Consider the following 22,308-nt stretch of genomic DNA (forward strand, 5'->3'; position numbering starts at 1 on the left):
CTCACACAGACACTCTACCCTAATTTCTAGGTCTTTCTTTTTTCCCCACTATTCACTTTCCTGCATTTCACATTCATCCTTTTTTCTTTTGTGCAACAAAACTGACACTGACCAACTCATATGGGCCAGGCATGAGCAACAGATACCAGCCCAAGAAAGAGCAGAATCACAGTCCCTGCCCCTGGAGAGCTGAACATTTGTGAAGAAAGACATCAAACAGGTAAAGTGAGGTGTGTGAAATGTTCTAAGGCAGAAATGTGAAGTGCTGACCTGAGCCAACAGTTTAGGTGACCTGTCTGAAGAAGTGAAGACTTATCAGGAGTTTTTTTGCACACATCTGGGACTTATCACCAAGCAACCAGAGGTCACAACTTCTAATTCACAAAATTCCTCTTCCATGGCAAGAGGCAGAAATCACTTAGTTCTAAATCACTTCATTTTAATACCCACCCAGACCTACTGGATAATTGGTTTGAATGAGTTAAATTTCCCTGGTCTGCAGCAGCAGACAAAAAACACTATGGGGTTGGAGCCCACGGGAACCCAAGTAAAGGGCTGCTGTCCTCGAAATTCCCAATTACCAAGCCCCGCTGCCCAACATCACTGTGGAATTATTCCCCAGAAAGGAAAGGTTGAGAGCTGGGTAGAGGAGGTCCAGCCCTGGATCTTGGACTAACATTTGAATTGGTGACAGTAGTTACATCATACCACTGCCAGTTATAATTTGTACAATTTGTCCTTCCTCTGCCTTAGTATAACTGCCCCACCTCCTCCCTTCCTCCCTTCTTAGACAGCCTCCAAAGGGCACGATGCTCCAGCCTCCCTCTTACCTCTTCTGCTGCTGACCACATCCCACCAAGAATCAGAACATTCCTAGTTAAATTCTGTGTCGGGAAGAGTGGAAACCTTGCTTTCAAAATTCTTATAGCTGGGAAGCAGTATTCTGAGAAGAGTATAAGAAACACCTCTACAGTTGAGTGAAACTAGTAAATAAACTGACTACCTAGTCAAAATGGGCAAGACAGCCTTAGGAATATGTTTGAGACAACAGAAAATAATGGGAGACATAAGGAAAAAATACAAATCACTGATAGTAAAATAATTTTATTTTTTTTTAAAAAAAGGTAGCAATTCACATATAAATTTAGACTTCAAGATTACAGTGTATATTTGCCAAAAGGAACATCCCCGCAGGAGGGATAGACTTAGAGCCTGAGCGAGCACTGGGAAACACACTCCATGGAGAGTTTAAGTGGAAGTAGTTTCTTTACAACTTTGTAACACTAGTTCCCTGTTCCTCAACTCTGCCACCAGGGGGGGAGCTTGTAAGAAAACCCCTATCCATCACTTTGGGGCAACAGCTTTCAGCTCATGGGAATAGGAAACAGCTCTAGGAATGAAAGCACAAAGGTCAATGACCCCAATTTCCCACCACAATCATTATCTATCTGCAGCAACAATACATGACAGGGGGTGAAGAGTTTATTCTTATAGTGCAAAGGTTCTTTAAAGGAGGGCTAGAGAACACAAGATCCATTCATAAAGAGTGCATATAATAAGCAAAAATAAAAAAGGATTCTCTCCATTATTACAAATGCCTCTCTAGTATAAGGCCCAGGGAAAAGACCCACTCAAATTTGGGATTCCTTCCGCATAGAAAGTGTTTGGCACAACCCGCAAGCTGTCATGAGACTGACAGGACTGACAGCGGAAAGGTTTCTGGGGAAGTGGTCCCATGACTTCTGTCTGGCTTAACCATAGTATACATGAAAGGTGTCTTAATAAGCTGCACAAACTCACACCTAACTATGGGGCACACTGTTTCAGGAAAGCTAATCCGAAGGGAAAAAAGGCCCAGATGAGATAGGTCTCCCATAGCCACAGGATTACTCATAACTCAATCTGTCATCCCCTCATGGGAGATTAAATCCCCTGGCTGCCCAGGAAGTCAGTGGAATCCTGACTTCCTAGGGAGGGTGAAAGCTGGAGAACTTTGATTTCAGCATCTCAGAGCCAGGGGGAAAAAAAAAAAAAAACAAGACAAAGATGACCAAAGATGCTAAGTTACTCTGTTCCATACTATGTAGGCTCCAGAAGACAATATTGAGGAGAATCAATGTGCTAGTAACCATGGCAGCCCTAGGACATGGCCTTCAGGCAGAGGTACTGGGGCAAATGTACCCCAAATCCAGTTTTAAAAATGAAAACTTCCTGCAGTTATGATACAATACTGTGCAGTGAACAGCTGGGAATTATATGCTGCCCTTAGTTCTGGTTAAAACCCTGCCCTGCTCTTGGCCAGCCAGAGCTGAGAGGTGACATATAAGAAGTTGTCTGTGGCTAAAAACCAGGCACCTTAGTTATGAATGGCCTGGGGCAGTAATGTAGTCATCATCCAATGGAGGGGAGTCCCAGAGCTTTGGTTCAAAGCAAAGGTTTCATCTCACCCAGAACTTCAAGCCAAGCTCTCTCTATCTCCGAGGCTACTAATGCAATAACTAGTGATTAGGAATCCCTGGTTGGGTGGCAAAGTACATATATCCCAGCAGGCCAACTCAACTACAGGAAAACAAAAAGGTGCAAATAGTATCAAGTAAATGGTTGCTCAAGTGGAAGATCATTTCCTGGAGAACTTCAGCGGACTAGATGCTAATCACATGGATGAACGCTGGGACTGAACCCCACAGAGAGAGCCTGGGCCCCAGGTGTGATCGGTCTTCTTCACACTTACCGCATCCGGGCCATCTTCTCTGGCCTCCTATGTCTTGAATGGCTGAGCACACGTTTCCCCGGGGACCAATGTAAACATTATTCAATAGATCTCAGCTTAGAAAAACACAGCTTGTTATATACTTAATGTCTAACATTCCAGTGCAGGCAGTATCTTAGCATCAGACTTTCCCTCATTCATGAGTATCAGTTCAGAAAGGAACACACACAGGATACTTGATAAAACTGTGGCTGAAAAGACATCTGGGTGCCAGACAACTGGCTCTATCCTGCAATCGGCTGATAAACCAGGGCTACCACGGGAGAGGCAGAACAGACGGAGCACAGGTTCTCTGTGAATCTGAAGTGTTGTATAACCATTGTTCCCACATAACCCCTTGGGCCACATTCTGATATGGGAGTACATTTCCACCCCTTGCATCAACCTGTGCTCTCCTTGTTTTGGATGGGGCTCTCTCCAGAGGGTTCAAGAGCCTCCTTAGAGAGGAGAGAACTTTTTCTTCCAGTCCTAACATCTGAATATTTCGAAGCACAAGAGGAGTCCATGAACATGCTAGGGATGTTGCTGCCAAAGTAGATCTTACTGTTAGAAGCAATGGCCTGGTACCTTTTGAGCTCCAGATACTCCGGGGTCAATTTGTGCTGTGTGGGGGCAAACAAGAGCAAAGGAATCAGGACACTTTGGTCCAATAGTCATCTCTCTCTTTCCTTACAGGCATTTTCCCCACTGCTCTCCTGCATCACTACTCAACTCTGACTCATCGCCCATGACCTTCTCTCAACTTTAACGTATAGCTCTCACGTTCACAGCCGTATTTTAGACTTAAAGTTCCTTAAACAAGCTCCTGTCCTAATAAAGGAAAAAGCTGTTCATTTTTTAATAAAAAAAAAAAAAAAGGATGGAGGAGGTGGGTTTTGGGAACAATGATAACTACTAATATTTCTATAGTGACTTAAAGCCTATAAAATGTTTTTGTATCTACTTTCTTATTTCATCTAGCTGAGTTCAACCTGGAATCAGCCTGGAATCTCTGCAGGTTCTCTTGAGCGGTAAACAGGTCAACAGATGAGAGTGGCAGAACTTCAAAGGGGCTGGGCTCAGAACCTTATAATCAACCATCCATGATTCTGCTTTTCTTAACCACATTCTAAAAGTGGAAAAAGACCTCAAGAAATTACCTGGTCTGGCCTCATGCCCTTACTTAGAAGCTGGTTGTTAAAACTGACTGTGATGAACACATGTTTGTCAATCAAACAGATCTTTCTCCCTATCACAGTTTTTAGTTTTTAAAATTTAAATCATGGTGCCATGATACATCCAACCAAATCTCTCTGGGCTTAATCAAAACTTATTCCTAATATTCCCTGGAACATACTTTCCCCAAAGCCTCTGGCAACATTTCCTAGTAATCCTTTCCACATCTCAAATCCCCTGCCTGTCCTCTAGACCCTTCATAGACCCCCAACACCTTCCACTCCCTGGGTCTACACTTTCTCTTCTGAAATACTACCATCAAATCTGGTCACAGCGCATAACCAAATTACTTCCTAATGCCTTACTACTATAGGTCATTATCTGATAGCATTTTTCAAAATGGCATAAACTACTGTCCCTTTCAGCATAAGGCTAATCTCAGTGACAAAGTCTCGATACTTGTGTGCCTAGCCAGCTTCTCCTATGACAGATCTGAATTGCTAGTTTTATATACGTTTCTCACCTTGTCTCCATGTTGACCAAATTCCATTGTTTCTATAAAGTTGTGTCTCCTCGATATGTTAAATTTACTTCTAAATTTATACTAGATTTCAAAGTATTGACAACTTTCATTCTATTAATCTATCATGTCTTATCATTTCATCTGAAACCACAGTATGTTGTTCCTTTCTAAACTGAAAGAATTTAAGACTTGTCTATACTTTCAATCTTGACTCTAATCCTTTAAACCACACCAAACACATTGGACCTCCTTCTCAACTCTTTCAATATTCTGATCTATTTTGCTATTAAAAACTTTAAAAACCTTGGTCATATTCTTCCCTTCTCAGAATACCACAAGGCTTCTAGCTGCCTCTTCCTAATTCCTGCTAAGTAGGCCTATGTGCTCTAAACCTAGATTAACCCAAGTCCTTTTACAAAAACTATTCACCTGTATCACACTCCTTTCTCAAATTATCACACACCAAGTTCCTCACAACTAGATTATTTTTAAATCCAGTAAACAAGCAGTACTCAGGGGCGTTTGAAAACGTATGTTGCAGGGAGTACTACTGATGCTTAGCAGGTAAGGGTCAGGGATGCAAAATAGCCCGTAATACGTAAGACAGTCTTCAACAACGAAAAAGTAACCCATCTCAAGTGCAAGGAAAACTGCTGATGAGAAATACTACACTCAATAAGCTTAGCATTTATACAAAAAAGCTATCTTACCTGGAAAGCAACTCCAAATGGACTTTACTCTTCTCCTGTTACTCCTGTCATTCCATGAGAAGACCCTCACCTTTCCTGATTACTGAGCCCTAATACGGCAGTATGGATGGATGATTTATGATATTTGACCTGTGTTTATATATCTGCCTGTCTTTGTCCTAGCTCCCCACTTTTATAAGGAACCATACAAAGTTCTCTCCCCAGTGAGTGTGCAATATGTCTTGATAAATGATTGGCTGTTTTTAGAGAGTGTGATGGTAACTACCATTCCTTGACACTGGACAGATCACCTCTATCACAATACAGCCTCCCTCTCCCAACCCCAGCCCCAAGGAAAAGCAAAATTCCAAACACTCTATTATTAGGAGTGGCAGAGAGCCAGTCACCTTATTTGAGGTGGCATATTTGTGTGCAGCATAATACTCAGCATCTGCCTTCGCCTTCTCTCGGGCCAGGAATGCAGCATCTAGCAAGCAAAATAGAGTTAGGGTGTTTAAAACAAAGGAAAGTTGTAATCCATTTCCTCAGCTGGGTCAGAGTTCAGATTTTATGTTAAGTAGAGGTCTCTTTCTCTACTGCCTAATAGTTTGATGACTTAATTTTTTTTTTAAGATTTTATTCTTTTAAGTAATTTCTACATCCAGTACGGGCTCGAACTTACAACCCCCAAATCAAGTCACATGCTCCACTGACTAGCCAGCCAGGTACTCCTTGATCACGTAAAGGCATTTATCAACAACAACCGTTTTCAAATCCCAGTCCCCAGACACACTCTTCTCAAAGCGGAATACTCTTGTCAACGTCAAAGAACTCTCAGCTCATCAGTGTCTACTTCATTTTGTTCCTTCTTTCCTCTACCCTCATCACGCAAAAAGCCTCACATCCTACCCAGGCTCTAGGCTTCAAGTAAAATAATGAAGTCCAGATACGAAAGCTCTGCTCTATTTATTGCACCGTCCCCACCCCCTCCAAATTTGATCCAGAATCAGTTAATGCAGAATGACAGGAAGTAGTAGTATATAAGAAAAGAGGTTGAATGTCTGGTGTTCTAGACTGTGAGCTCAGAACATCAACATCTCACTATATGAAATCAAGGAGTTTGAGAGCCTCTGTGAAAACTGGGGCTTATTTTTTCCTTAATTTTTTTGTTATTTTTGTTGTTGTTGTTGCCAGGTAGAAAAGAAACTGGTAGTGGTGGGGTTTCTTATCTTACACGTTCTTTACAACTGGTTGTAAGTAATTCTCATACTTTGCCTGAGAACAAAGTGGTAGCTAATAAGCCACAAGTTAAGGACAGAAAATGAAAGGATGAGTTACCTATAGTCACAAACCAAGAGCTGAACATGTATTGGTAATTTTTTATAAAAATTTGTCTAGGGTATGAGGGCAGCCACATCCTCCAGACCAGATTATTCTGTCTCTGGCCCTCCCGCCTACCACAATCAAGAGCCCAGTCTCTGAGGCAGAGAAGTAGTTTGGGACAGTCAGAGCCTCTTTTCTCCCTGATGTACCTTCAATTTCAGAAATGCGCTTTTCAGTTTCTTTTTCCATCACCTTCTGCTGAAACCGAATTTTTGCCACCTGTGCAATCTTCTCTGCTTCTATAATTATATACAAAAGAAGACACATTCAAAAATTTTCTCTAGTTCCAGAAATACTTAGAATAAGCAGCACATTGTCTTAACATTTAATTATACAATTTTTATGGGCTATTTCATTAAGTTTTATCCCCCTAGACTATAAACTACTCAACAGAAAAAGGGAATTTATTTCCTATTTCACTGTTCTGTTGACAGAGCTAGTTTTGTGGAAAAGGGGAGTACAAAAGGTTTCATTCCTTCATGGGATTACACAGCAACAGTCCACAAGCTAATGGGAAAAATGATACTTCATGAAAGTATTCAGAACAAAAAAAGAGCAACATAAATGCAATGCAACAAAGAACAATTTTATAAAATGGCAGGAGAAAAAAAGAACAAGGAAAGTAAGTTAAACCAAGAAACGCCTTCTGGAAGAATTCCTAAAGAAAATAATGGACATGACCTAGGAGGTCATGGCAAAAGGCATAAAGACAAGAAGAATGCATGAAGTCACAATGAAAAGGTGATTATGGAGGCAGCCGACAAGGGAAGACAATAAATAATTAGAATAGAAAGAAGGCTAGAAGACTCCCATCTTCAGCAGTGGGCTAAAAAGTTTTAATATACTCAGGATCAACTTGATTGATGGTTAAGTTACCATCAGGGAAATGACAAAATGAAAATAATACCAGAGAAGTATAATTCTGACTGCTGCTGAACATGAAAGAGAAAGCAGGCTAATTCATCTGACCACTGTGAAAATAAATGTTGGGGGTGAACAAGTTAGCTGCAGCAGGAAAAAACCAAACACCCTCAAGTAAACTAGAGGCCTAATCCTTTGGTTAGGCCAGGGAGGAAAGATTCTAAATACACTTTCAATTCAATCACTGCAATTCTTGAAGAATAATTCTCAATTCTCCTTTTCAGCTGGAGGGTTAGTATTTTAACACATCTTATCTCTGGCCCTTGGGGGAAGTGCATAGCAGGAAAAAAATTTCCAAGTGGCTTCCTATTTCCAGAAGATCCAGTATCCTTTAGCAACAACTCCAGCACATACTTCCCTATTTCCTCATTAGCTTAAAATCAACCTATATCGGGACGCCTGGGTGGCTCAGTTGGTTAAGCGGCTGCCTTCAACTCAGGTCATGATCACAGCGTCCTGGGATCGAGTCCTACATCGGGCTCCGTGCTCGGCGGGGAGCCTGCTTCTCTCTCTGTCTCTGCCTGCCACTCTGTCTGCCTGTGCTCACTCTTGCTCTCTCTCTCTGACAAATAAATAAATAAAATCTTAAAAAAAAAAAATCAACCTATATCACACCACCCTCCAAACAGACTACAATGTTCAACTGGACTAGAAACATAAGCTGAAACTCAAGATAAAACTTGAATTAACAGGTAAGGCATCTGGAGCCTACAGTTAGGATCCAGAGAATGGTGTAGCTAGGACCTAGAGAATGGTGTCTCAACATAGAGAAACTGTTGCGGTTATCCCATTTAACACTGCTCTCTCACATGCAGGGATAAACCAGTAAAGAGCATGAGTAGACTTAACAGTTCTAGAAAAATGGTGGAGTAGGCTTAGAAAACCCTTTAGGTAACAACACTTTTAAGTCCTAGACAAAATATAACAATTTTTTTTTTTTTTTTTTGACAGAGAGACAGATCACAGGTAGGCAGAGAGGCAGGCAGAGAGAGAGAGAGGAGGAAGCAGGCTCCCTGCTGAGCAGAGAGCCCGATGCGGGACTCGATCCCAGGACCTTGGGATCATGACCTGAGCCGAAGGCAGAGGCTTTAACCCACTGAGCCACCCAGGCGCCCACATTTTTTTTTTTTTTTAATGCATGGTTAAGATCACAAGAAAGGAGGAGAGATCCTCAAGAAACATAAACAAAAGGGAGAGCTGAGAGCCAGTAGAGTGGTGGCCTTGGTGGTGGTTATTAGACAAGTGAGGGAGAGGGACTATTGGACTATTGCTCATGCAGGGTCAGGAGATGAGGCCTTGAAATGTTAGAAATGGGACTCCTTTATAAAATGAAGACCACTAAAGGGCTTCAACTCCAGAGAGGCTAAAAAACGCTACCCACCAGCCCAGTGATAAGAACACTTTCTCCACTAGACACATCACAGTGAAAATGGTAAAAGTAAAAAGAAGAGGAACCCAAACAAAAATGAAATACTACTGCCACAGTGACAAAGAAAAGTAAGTTTCATTAGGCTTAGAACTACAGGCTAGATTACCATATAAGAATGAAACAAAACCATTTCAGACCAAAGAGGAATGATTAAGTAACTACTCCTTAGCCTTCACTGAAAAAAACAAGTAACAACAACAAACTAGCAGAAAAAAGAATGAATTGCCAAAAACAATGGAGAGGGAAAAGTTAAGTAACACCTATAAATCAAAATAGATATTTACTCTAAGAATTGATAACAATGATAATAGTTAATGGGGGAATAAAAAGAACATAAAACCAGAACATGAGTCAACAATATGTAAAACTGGAAACAGTGGTAAGAATTAAGGCATTCTAGTTTTATTTAAGAGGACAGAAAGGATGATTAGCTTTAGACTCTGTCAAATCAGGTATGCTTATTAACATTTTACAGGTATGACCAGTTATACATTCTAGAAACAGAATACAAATCTACTAATCAAGTAAAAGGAAGAATAAAGAAAATCCAATTAATTCAATACCAATCAGAAAAGAGAGAAAAAAGCAGCAGAAGAAAAAAATGTATGGTAAATAGCACAAAATTAAATGATACAAAACGAATCCAAATATAGCAGTAACCACAATAAATATAAAAAGACTAAACTCACCAGTTAAAAGACAGAGTCTCACATTGGATAAGATAACAAAATCCAGCTATATGCTGTTTACAAGAGACACACCTAAAACATAATGACACAGAAAAGTTGAAAGTAAAAGGATGGGAAAAGATACATCAAGAAAATTACTAACCAAGAGAAATCTGGCATAGCTTTAATATTAGACAAAATAGATCTTAAGCCAAAAAGTGTGTCTGGAATAATGAGAGTTATTACATAATAGGACCAATTCTCCAGGGAGATGTAACAATCCTGAATCTCTTAATGATACAGCCCTAAAATATATGAAGAAAAAAAAATTACAAGTCAACAAATCCACAGTCATAGTGGGAGACTTTAATTTTAACACACCTCCCTCAGTAACTGACAGTTCAAGAAGGCAAAAATTAGAATACAGAAGATGTAAACAACACAATTCATAAGCCTGACCCTAATGGATAGATACAGAGAACATGTATCCAACAAATAAAGAAAACACATTCAATCTTCTCAAGCACACACAGAACATTTACCAAAAAAGTACCATGTATTGACAGGCCACAAAGGAAATTTCAAAAAATATTTCAGAATCCATATACTAGATCATATTTTCTGACTATCATGCAATATTAGAAACCAACAGTAAAGTGGTAGCCTCCTGAAAACCCATCCAATAAAAAACTGAAAAAATACTTTTAATACTTCATAAGTGAAAGGAGAAATCATAATGGAAAAGTTTTTTAAAAACTAAAACTGGACACCAATAAACTACATTTCAAAACTTGTGAGATTTACCCAAGGCAGAACGTAGAAGAAAATTTATCATCTTACATGTTTCCATCAGAAAAGACTGAAACCTAAAGACTTGAAGTAACTCAAGATATTAGAAAAGAACCAATGAGAAAAATTCAAAAAGACAGGAGAGAATAATAAAGTGTAAATAGTGTAATAAAAAAGTAAGTGATAACAGAATCAACGAAATAAAAATGCAGTTCTGTGAAAAGAAGAATGAAGTGTAACAGACCTCTGGCAAAACTGATCCAGGAAAAGAGAAGGCACAAAATAATACTAGGAAAGGAAAGGGGGCATTCATATTTGGTAGAGGGTTTTAAAAATCAGCAGAAAATACTGCATATTTATGCTCCCAAATCTGAAGTTTCAGATGACAATTTGCTAGAAAAATATACTGCCCAAACTTAAAGAAACAAATATCTGAAACTGACCTATAGTTAGTACAGAAATTAATCTGGCAGGCTAAATGCTACAACAAAAAACAAATAAGCATACAAAAAAGCACAAACCCCAAGAGACCAAGATGGTTTTTACAAGTGAGTTCCACCAAACCTACAAAGAGATAACATATTTTATATAAAATGTTCCAGAACACAGAAAAAGAAGAAATGCTCTCTAACTCATTTTGAGGCGAATGTAATCATGAAAAAACTGACAGTAAGCTGAAATTTATGAAATACAAGTAAAAATGAAAATAAATAAAAGTAAAAACTTTAAAGACATTATCAGCAAGACATAGAGTAGTGTATTGGGTGACTCTCCTACATCATATCATGATCAAGTGGGTCTGTCCCAGGAAGGCAAAATAATTCATTAATAGAGAATATATTAGTATAATTCACCACACTAACAGCTTCAAAAAGAAAAATTATATGGTCCTCTCAACAGATACAGAAAAATTTCTCAAAGTTTTAATAGTCATTCATGATAAAAACTCTCAGCAAGCAAGAAACAGAAAGAAACTTCATTAACCCAATAAAAATTAGTTAGAGCAAACATCACTGGGAATATTTAAAGTCAGGAACAAGACAAGACTACTTGTCGCTATCCCTCTTTTCAACACTGCACTGTAAATCATAGCTTAAGCCAGTAAGAAGAATACAAAGATGTGGACTACAAAGGAAAAATCAGAACTGTCCTGAAGACAGTTTGACTGCTCACATGGGAAACTGAAGAGATTTTCAGCAAGACTGCTAAACAAATAAAAAAATTAACAGCGTACCTCCACAAAAGCAAAAACCAGTTAGAAAATGTGCCTTCAAAAAAGAGCCTATTTGGTACACCTGGGTAGCTCAGTCAGTTGAGCATTTCACTCTTGGTTTTGGCTCAGATTGGCTCAGGTCATGATCTCGTGATCTCCTGATCTCAGGGTCCTGGGGTTGAGCCCTGTTTGGGAATCTGCCTGTCCCTCTTCGTCCCTCTCTGCCCCTTGCTCTGTGTTCGCACGCACACTTTCTCACTTTATCCTCCTCTGGAATAAATGAGCAAAATCTAAAAAAACTCCTATATAATAGTAAAAAACTCGAGGAATAAACAGGAATAAAACTCCAAGAAAGAAAGCACCAGAAATTTAAGAAGAAAATTATAACACCTTTTTTGAAAGACCTTTCTCATAAATGGAGAGATATAAACAGATTCATAAGATTCAGTATCATAAATATTGTAATCCTCTCATATTGATATATACAGGTAATGTAATTCTAATCAAAACCTCAGTACAGCATTTTACAGAACTTGAGCTGGTTCTAAAGTTTATATCGATTCTACTTCGAGACATGTATTCCAGAGCAATGCTTCTCAAACTACCTATGGGAAAGCAACCTCCCCCCTTATTTGTATTTCAGTCTGTTGGGAAGCAGTATTTTATTAATTAGAATAAAAATTAATTATTAGGAAAACTATTAAAACACAGGCTCCAATTTTTTATTATTAGACTCAACAGACATAAAATGTGCAATACTGTAAGAACTTCTAAGCACTCATTCTCAATTCTGAAGTCACCTCATTATGGATCAGAAGCAAAAAGCTGGTGAATTGACCGACACTACATGTTGAGTAGCACTACCATAGAAAACTCTGTGCTACTGCAGCACTGTTCATAATAAGGAAAAACTAGAAGCTACCTAACTTTTCAACAGTAACCTATTAGAATGAACTGAGGTACACTCACAGAATGAATGCACAGCAGTTAAAAATTAACTATATCTACACATAGCAATGTGAATAAAACTCAAACAATGTTGGTAAAATAAAGGCAAGTTGTGAAATAAAGAGTTTGATATTTTTATGGTTTAAGACAATTCTATGAGTGGTTTACTGTTATATATTTACAGTTACAGATATTGTTATATATTTATAGTATAAAAATACGGACAGAAAGATCTGTATATAATTTTTAAATAAAACCTAATTAGAGAAGTCAAGAAATAGGACCAGGTAAGGGTACACAGGAGGCTTCAAATGGATAAATTTATTCTTAAAAAAAAAAGATCTGAAAGCAAATATTAAGCCTTCGTTTTACTATTCTTTGTGCATTCCTGCATACTTGAAATCATTAACGAAATACTTCTTAAACTTCCAGCATCCCAAAGAACAAACAACTGAGAGTCTAAGAGGGCAGTCCAATATATAGTATCCTGGAGTTAGAGAAGTTTCACTGTGATTCAAAATAAGCTGTAAGCAATCCTGCCCTTCTGTTGAAGAGGACAACATCTATCCATCCACATAAAACTCAGTGTATGCCATATTATAATATGCATATTATATAATATGCATATTATAATCCTGAGCTTTGGCCAAAAAACTTTCCTATTCTTAAACTATAGGAACAAAACTCTACTCCACAGAGGCTAGTGTTGCCCAAAAACCCTACCCATTTTCCTTGTCCTTGAAAAAGCAGTAGCAGCCAAAGACATGGTAGAGAGTCAAAGCACTTCATTAAGTACTGACACCATCTAGTTTTAAAGGCTGTAGGACATCTGAATATACAAAAGAGTTTCTAGAATTCTCCACTATGTATGATGCAATCTTATTTGATCCCATCAATATCCAGTGTCAGAATGACAAAGAACAGGACAAACTCATAAAACATGGACTTAAGACATCCATTTCAGAAAGAAATCCAAGTACCTATAACAGCCTTTTTCCTCTCTGTCTCAGCTTCTTTCTCCACAACCTTTTGTTTCTGTGCAGCTATAAGAAGTTTTGTCTTTTCAGCCTCCCTGTGAATCAAAATATTATTAAAATTAGAAATGATGTGCAGTCACAGCCAATAAATCTGACTCTATAGCGGGTCAAAGAACCATTTGCAACGAACTTTCTAATCCATTAAGGTGCTTAGAGAGGTGTTACTCCATTTTACTTATAATAAATCTGAAGCTGAAAGGTTAACTGATTTGCTCAAAGTCACCCAGATATAGGAATCAATTTACACATCTGAATTTTAGTCTGACCTCTTCCTCTAATTGTATAATGGGAAGGCCTATGATCTGCAAGTACCCAGAGTATATAAATGCTTCTTCTGTTGCTAGGCCTCCAGCTAGCCCATACAGCACCTCTGGGCAAATCAGCAAAATGCAACTCCCTCTGGGCAGATGCAGTCCCTCAGGTCATAGGCTGATAAATAGAATGGAGCTAGATTTCAGCCCCTCCTTAGGCTTACGCAGCTACCCTATTTATAATTAGGTGTTAGTTATTAAGTGGTGAACTGGGGCTCAATGTAAGAAGAATTTTCTAAGAATCTGAGCTTTCTAATAATGGAAATGGATGGCCCATCATTAAGCATGTATAAGTGGTGACCAGGTGACCACACAGCAGAAAAAGTATAAAAAAAGTTAACTATTATGTGGGCAGTTAGACCTCAAGGTGGCTTTTAAATGTGGGACTGCAATAGTTTATAAAATTAGGAAAGATCCAGATTTATCTGAAACGTAACTCCAACAGTTCCCCCAAAACATTTCCCCCCAAAGAACTCTCCTTTCCTCCTGCCAAAATTGATAAATACATAAAATGGCATTTCGATACTAGGAGTTATCTGAGGGCAAAGAACTTATAGTCTTCATGTTTCTATCACTAGAAGCTACCATACTGAAAACCTAAGACATCCTGAGCCTTCAATCAAAAACAATTTTTAGGGCACCTGTGTGGCTCAGTCATTAAGTGTCTGCCTTTGGCTCAGGTAGTGATCCCAGGGTCCTTGGATGGAGTTCTGCCTGGGATCAAGTTGAGTCTTGCTTCGAGCTCTTTGTTCAGAGGAGGGGTTCTCCTTCTGCCCTTCCCCCTGCCCATGCTTGCTCTTTCTCGCATGCTCTCTGTCAAATAAATAAATTTTAAAAGATCTAAAAAAAAAAAAAAAAAATTTTTTTTATACCAATGGATCAGATCCATGATGTATCCAGCCTGGCAGTCTGTGCTTTATAGCTTTAAAAGAGGGAGTTCCTTTTCTACTAATGAAAAGGGAAAATTAAATTCTACATAACAGAAGATAGAGACTTGGAAACAGTAAGGACTCAGCAGTAAGTCACCCCAGGAAGAAGAATTATTATTTCTTGAACCCTCTATACTTAGAGTTGTATAAAAGATATTTTGCAACGCTTTTTTTCCAGCATTTCATATTTTTCCTCTTAAAATACTAGCCAAATTTCCTAAAGACTTTTGTTTCTTCTTTTCAGTACCTGTCATACACAAATAATACTGCCATTTCAACCACAGTAGGTATTTCCCTAACACGAATATTCAGAACACTAAGAAATTAATTTCACATCAAGCAAATAACTTCTTATTCCCACTCAGCCCTGAACCCAAAAAAGAGAAGACTACCAGTAGTCAATTTAGGCAAAGCTTCCCAGAAGCAAATTATAAAGATCTAGGTGTATTTTTAGAGACACAATCACATATAATGGAAAACCAAACTTTGTACCGATAAGGTGTCTATTCTTACTATTGTAACACAGTGACACAACATGGGCACTCTCTTCAACCTTAGTAGCTAGGACTCTTTCCTAAATTCATACTTAGTTCAAGATATTTGTGTCCAAATTATAACTCCTTAGCCTTTCAACAATAGTTCTAGAGCAAACTGCATCCTTAGCCACTAATGCTGCTCCTGAAATGTTCATATATAAAGAAAAAACTAAGAATACCCTAGTGAATTAAGACACAAGAATAGATAATATTATCAGAATTAAAGTATGGAAAATAGATACACACCCCACCCCAGAGTGTAACATCTCACATATAAGTTTTCTCTACACTGGTATATTAATATTAGGCAGCCCTGAATAAATGTTTTGGGATCCCAGGCATATTACTCACATTAATTCAAAATTTCTTCTTATGGCTTCTGGGATTTTGGGTTTTGTAACACGCACAGCCTAAAAAATAAAAGTGAAAAGCCACAGTATATTTGAAAAATAAATCTTCAAACTACATCTTCTACAGAAAAGCTCCTCAAATGAAACTAATAAAACAATTAAGACATAACTGCCTACTAACACGTGTGGAGATTCCACTAGAAAATCTACTCTTCAATGCCATCACACCAAGAATCAAAGATAACACAGCTTCTTTTTCCTTAAAAGATGCTGGCCTATGGGGGTGGGGGTTGGGCAGATATCACGCTATCCACTACAGAAACAAACTCCTTTAGGTTCTCCCTCAAAAGACCTCTACAAAGCTCTTCAGCTGGATACTTTCATTTCCTTTTCAAGTCTGTAAACCAAAGAAACAGAAGGAAGGCAAAATTACAAGATTTAAATTGTGAAGTAGGAAACAGTAAAAACAAAAATTAAACCAAAGTAAGTTCAGGTCAGTATAGGCAACTTAATACAGTGAACAATAAATGTATTTACTATTCCTAAACCTGCAATCACTCAGTACCAACTATATATAGAGAGTCCAAAGTTGAAGGAAAACAAATACCAGTTAACAGCTTATGTTCTTTCTTCCTAGAATCTCACTTAGAACAAAGTCTACTTGTCTTTGTAGATACCCTTTACTAGACACTGTGTTTCCCTAACCATCCTGTACTTTGACATTAATTAAGATTATTTACTTGGGAAGTGAAGCCTTTTGAAGGCTGAGTTTTCTACATCAGGCAACTCTCTAAGTTTCTGATTAACTAGTTAAACATCACTCACCACCACCCCTGCCTATACTGCAAACACACACAAAATACTGTTGATCTGAAGAAAGTTTTAATTTCTCTTCAAAAATTGGCTAAACCTTTAAGCGACAAAACCTTTGAGCACATAATGTTCTTTTTATTTAAATACAATTAACATAAAGTATATTATTAGTTTCAGAGGCAGAATTCAGCAATTCATTAGTCTTATATAATACACAGTGCTCATGACATCACGCAATCACCCCAGCCCTCAGCCCCCTCCTCTTCAGCAACCCTCAGTTTGTTTAAGAATGGTTAAGAATCTCTTATGGTTTGTCTCCCTCTCTGGTTTCATCTTGTTTTATTTTTCCCTCCCTGCTCATGCTCTTTCTCAAGCACATAACCTTCTTTTATTTTTTTTTTTTTAAGATTTTTATTTATTTATTTATTTATTTGACGGAGAGATGACAAGTAGGCAGAGGCAGGCAGAGAGAGAGGAGGAAGCAGGCTCCCCGCTGAGCGGAGAGCCCGATGTGGGGCTCGATCCCGGAACCCCGGGATCATGACCTGAGCCGAAGGTAGAGGCTTTAACCCACTGAGCCACCCAGGCGCCCCACATAACCTTCTTTTAAAGAGGCTTTTGAAAGAAGACTTTCAAGCAACACAGACTTCCCTACATGAAAGAGAATAGTAAAATCTGTAAAGAATTTGAGAACTATCATAACCAAATACAAGAAGTAGTGAAATGGAATAAGAAGCTAGGGACTGTAGTGAAGTACTCATTATATGCTGAAGTTGAGGTATGTGAGGACATAAGGAACAACTCATGGAGATAACTAGAAGACAAATAAAAATTTATAACCAGCATTTGTGAGATTCCAGATTTCACTATGTGACTACCAGAAATGCAGATGATTTCCAATATGTATTAATATGATTCAGAAGGAAGCACTGTCATTTTGCATTTAATTAAGAGAATAGCTATACATCCTTCTAGACTTATTTTTTATTTATTTTTTAAAGATTTTATTTATTTGACAGAGACAGACACAACGAGAGAGGGAACACAAGCAGGGGGAGTGGGAGAGGGAGAAGCAGGCTCCCCAATGAATAAGGAGCCTGATGCGGGGCTTGATCCCAGGACCCTGGGATCATGACCTGAGCCAACAGCAGACGCTTAACATCTGAGCCACCCAGGCACCCCTCTAGTCTTATTTTTTTAAAAAGCATAAAACATGACTGTTTTCTGAAGACATCTTGCTGTATGAGGCTGAAGAACACACTACATGCTTGCCAATCTTGGGAATCTCAGAATTCCCAAGTATGTGTAAAATAAGCACCCATTGTAACAGATAATGTAAGTTACATTATAACAGATTTTAAAAATAAAATGACAAGGTGCCTGGGTGGCTAAATGGCTGCCTTTAGCTCAGGTCATGATCTCAGAGTCCTGGGACTGAGCCCCACATCAGGCTCCCTACTCAGCAGGGAGCCTGCTTCTCCCTCTGCCTCTGCCCCCTGGTCATGCTTTTTCGAATAAATAAAATCTTAAAAAAATAAATAAATGACAACATATCCAAAAACAATGGCCAAAATACACACACACAGGAGTGGAAAATGAATATACTTGAAGGGGACTGCTGGCTTATAAATATATATTTTAAATGGAAACCCAACATATAGTCACTCTCTTTAATAACATAGGGAAAAAACATCAAGGATGTATACTTTCACCACTCAAATTTGACAAAGTAGTTGTTCAAGAAAAATGGAGTATAAACACAGAGAAGAGCAAAATTAAAATACTGATTATTACAGAGAATACTTATTCAACAAGTATTAACTGGGTGCCTCTGTGCCAAGCGCTGTTTGTTCTAGGCACTAAGGATATAGTAGTGAACAAGGCAAGACTGCTCTCATGGAATTGAAAATTTTAAAGGGAGAAAACACAACAGATAACAAAAAGCAAATAATGAATAAGAAACTTTCAGATAGTTATGAATGTTAGGTGAAGAATTTAAAGGTGATTTGGATACTGGGAAATGGTTGTACAGGGGAAAATCAAGATTTTTTACTTTGGCATAATTACATAAATAAAAAAATCTAATGAAATTCATAAAGTTGCACAAAGCAAGATAAATTAGCTCTAAAAGATCTATTGTGTAACACTGCACCTACAGTCAATATTAATGCATTGTGCACCTAAAAATTTAAGAGGATAGATTTCATGTTAAATGTTTATACCATATATACAACAATAAGAAAAAAATCCAAGGAAATTAACCCAAAAAATATATTAGAAACAGCAAATTCTGGGGCGTCTGGGTGGCTCAGTGGGTTAAAGCTTCTGTTTAAAACTTTCTGCCTTCGGCTCAGGTCATGATCTCTGGGTCCTGGGATAGAGCCCCACATCGGGCTCTCTGCTCAGCAGGGAGCCTGCTTCTTCCCTCTCTCTCTGCCTGCCTTCTCTGCCTATTTCTGATCTCTCTCCCTATCAAATAAATAAATAAAATATTTTTTTTAAAAAGGCATTTGCTTTAAAAAAAAAAAAAAAAGAAAGAAACAGCAAATTCAGCAAACCAGTAGCTACACAATAAAATTTACCAAGAATCATTTGCAATCCTCAATGATTATACAAAAAAAGACTACATTTAATAGCATTAAAACTCAGTAAATCCATGAGTATTAATTTAATTCGAGATATGAATTTCTCACCTGGTCAAAAATTTTAAAGAAACAAATATGATATGATTAAGTAAAGCCATAAACTATGTTCCCAATTTTAAACTTATGTGCCAATTTAGGTACCTGATAGATCTTGAAAATATCAATAATGAAAACTCAGCTGGAAGAATAAGCTGGCAGAAATATCAAAGGCCGCTATTTTTAGAAAGATAATACATCTTACCAGAGCTTAAAAATGAATAAAAAGTTGATTATCGTAAACATAGTAATGTGTTAAGGAAGGCTGACAAATAGACCGGAAATTCTAAAAATGCATTCCAGCTCTCCTAAGAAATTTTTATGGCAAAACTAAAGCAAGCAAAACAATGGAGATCTTGCTCTACCAGTTTAAAAACATGAAGTGACACTTTTTTCATTCGGTAATTCTTTTTATAAAAGCAACATAAAACTATAACTAAATTAAAAGATCCTCCTCACTGCTATGCAGAAAATGATGTGGATAAAGGTAAGTCAAACTGAGACGACATTGTAGGAGACAACTGTTGGAAGTCCAGGCAAGAGATGGTAGCTTGGCTTAGGAAAATAGCAGTAAAGATAGAAGAACACTGCTTTACATGGATTTTGGTGGTAAAATCTGCAGGGTATGGGGTCTGATTAGATGTTAAGGGTGAGAAGGTTGTTAGAGATGCCTCCCACATATCTAGATTTGTCAGAGGGAAGGAGGGGTCATGGGAAGTTGGGGAAATGGGGAATTAGAGCCCTATCTCACAACTGACATCAAAATGGATTTCAGATGGATTAAAGATTCAAATCTAAAAACACAACTGTAAAGGGGTGCCTTGGTGGCACAGTCAGTTTAACATCCAACTCTTGGTTTTGACTCAGATCATGATCTCAGGGTCATGAGATCAAGCCCCAGGTTGAGCTCCACTCTTAGCATGCTCTACTTAAGTTTCTTTCTCTCCTTCCCCCACACCATCCACTGCTGTGCCCACGTGCTTTCTCACTCTCTCTTTAAAACAAATAGAGAAAAAAATGTTGTAATTTGAAAGTAGCTTAAAACATGCCAACACTATAAAACACCACAAAGAAAAAATACTAAAATTTCTACAGAAGTTTAAAACTTCAGAATTGCCAGGAGGAAAAAGATATTAAGTGGTAAAGAAAAAACTAGGAGAAAATACTTCCCATCCATTTTAGAGTTGTAACAATTAACATTAAAAATAGGTTATTTATTTATTTAAAAACAGCTTAAACGAGAAAAAGATAATTAAAAAATGAACAAACACAACAAACAATTCACAAATGAACTACAAATGGCCATTAAATATCCTAGGGCATTCAACTTCAATAATTAATACAAAATACCAAATTAATTTCTCTCAAAGGATTAAGAGAGTCAGCACGCATCTATAAATTATCTGGGTACAATCACAAAATCAAATGTGTAGGAAACTACACCTCACCAACACTGCCGATGAGAGAATAAGATGCTAAAATTTTTCTGAAAGGCCACATTTGGCAATATTTACCAAAAAGCCTCCAAACAGGGCATACACTTCGATTCCTCAATCCTACATTTAAGATTATATTTTAAGGAAAGGATTTAAAAAGATGTATATATAAGCTTGTCATTGTGACATGTGTCTAACAATGAAAATTGGAAGCCGTAGATTAAATACAAAACATTAAAAGTGATAATAGTGATAATGTAGTGAATCTATATTTTTGACTTGAAAAGATGCTTATATATACTGTTAGTGAAAAAAGCAGCTATGGTACAATCCCACTCTAGTTTAACATTATTTATATCCATAAACAAACATATGTATATATAAATAACATATATATATATAAAAAATACCTATAAATACCTATAAATAGATTAAGAAGAGCCTGGAAAGATACAACAAACTCATCTCTGCATGGTACAATTATGAGTGAATTTTATTTTCTTATTCATCTTTTTCCCAATATCTAATTTTTAAAAAAACATACAGAACACACGTGTGTATAAAAATATTCAGAATATACAAAATACTACTACAAATCAGTGAAAAAAAGCAAAACAACATAACAGAAAAGTGAGGAAAGAATATGAATAGGCAGTTGACCAAGTAAAAAATGGCCAGAAAAAAAAAACCCACAAAAAAAACCCCAAGATGCTCAACCCTATTAATAACCAAAGAAATGCAAATCAAAGAGAGATATAACATCATTCCATATGGCAAAAATCAGCATGTCTCATTGGTCAACTGCTGGTGAGGTTTATGGATAAACCAGTACTCACATATATTGCTGATAAAACTATAGATTTGTGCAGGTTTTTGAAAGATAATTTGTACATACAAGGAGATGTGCCAAAAAATGCCTACCCCATTGTTAACAGCAAAAAACTGGAAACAACAGAGAAATGATTATGTAATATAAGGCAAAGAATTCTAGGCAGCTGTTAAGAATGAGCTACATCTCCCAAGTAACAACATGAGCAGAATCTAAAAATCTGTGACATTCACACTTATTATCTTTAACATAGAAAAGCAACTCCCACTACAACTGAATGGACAACCAGGTGGATTTTATGAAGTTTGCACTGGACCTTTCAAATGACCCCTTAACTTTGGCAGCTTCCCCTCAGCTTCCCATCATCAGAGATGACGGCACGGCATCCAGTCTTGTTAGGAGATCACACATGGTCACTTACAGTGAATGCACATTCACAACAGTGCAACACTTGAGACTCATGACACCAAAGTTTTTCTCCTTAGCTGCAGTAACCATTACCACAACTGATCTCCTAGAAACTCTAAGAAAGGGTACTAGAGAAGCCATATTACCACTTCTCAGGTAATCTGGACCTACAGCCATAGATACCTTTTAAATGTTACTATGACCACTGTAAGATCTGCATTTCACATTGACACCCAATACAAACATCTACACCACACTTAAGAGAAAACAAGTTTTACAGAACAATACTTAAATTTAATACATGCCATGTGTTCTGATTTCTTTTCTTACTCAATTTTATTTTATTTAAAATGCTGTCATGATCTACTAAAATTGATTTTAGAATTACTCATGGATTTCAACCCAATCTGTAAAAACACTGACCCAAAAAAGCCGGCCCACAACCCCTCACCATTCTATCTCCCAAAGCCGCTGCCACCGCCACCACGAT

General features: G+C 37.7%; 1 protein-coding gene across 1 annotated transcript in view; it reads right to left on the bottom strand.

Moving 5' to 3' along the window:
* Positions 1 to 2,861: 2,861 nt before the first annotated feature.
* The window catches only part of ERLIN1 (ER lipid raft associated 1), a 36,882-nt gene continuing 17,435 nt past the window's right edge, over positions 2,862 to 22,308 (bottom strand). Inside the window, exons 8-12 of the mRNA XM_046027119.1 lie at positions 15,653 to 15,711; positions 13,469 to 13,560; positions 6,670 to 6,759; positions 5,545 to 5,624; positions 2,862 to 3,372 (exon numbers count right to left, since the gene is read on the bottom strand). Coding sequence (XP_045883075.1) covers positions 3,151 to 3,372; positions 5,545 to 5,624; positions 6,670 to 6,759; positions 13,469 to 13,560; positions 15,653 to 15,711 — 543 coding nt within the window. The 3' untranslated portion in view covers positions 2,862 to 3,150. The remainder of the gene's footprint in view (positions 3,373 to 5,544; positions 5,625 to 6,669; positions 6,760 to 13,468; positions 13,561 to 15,652; positions 15,712 to 22,308) is intronic.

The sequence above is a fragment of the Meles meles genome, chromosome 13 (genome assembly GCF_922984935.1).
Source record: "Meles meles chromosome 13, mMelMel3.1 paternal haplotype, whole genome shotgun sequence".
Taxonomy (NCBI): Eukaryota; Metazoa; Chordata; class Mammalia; order Carnivora; family Mustelidae; genus Meles; species Meles meles.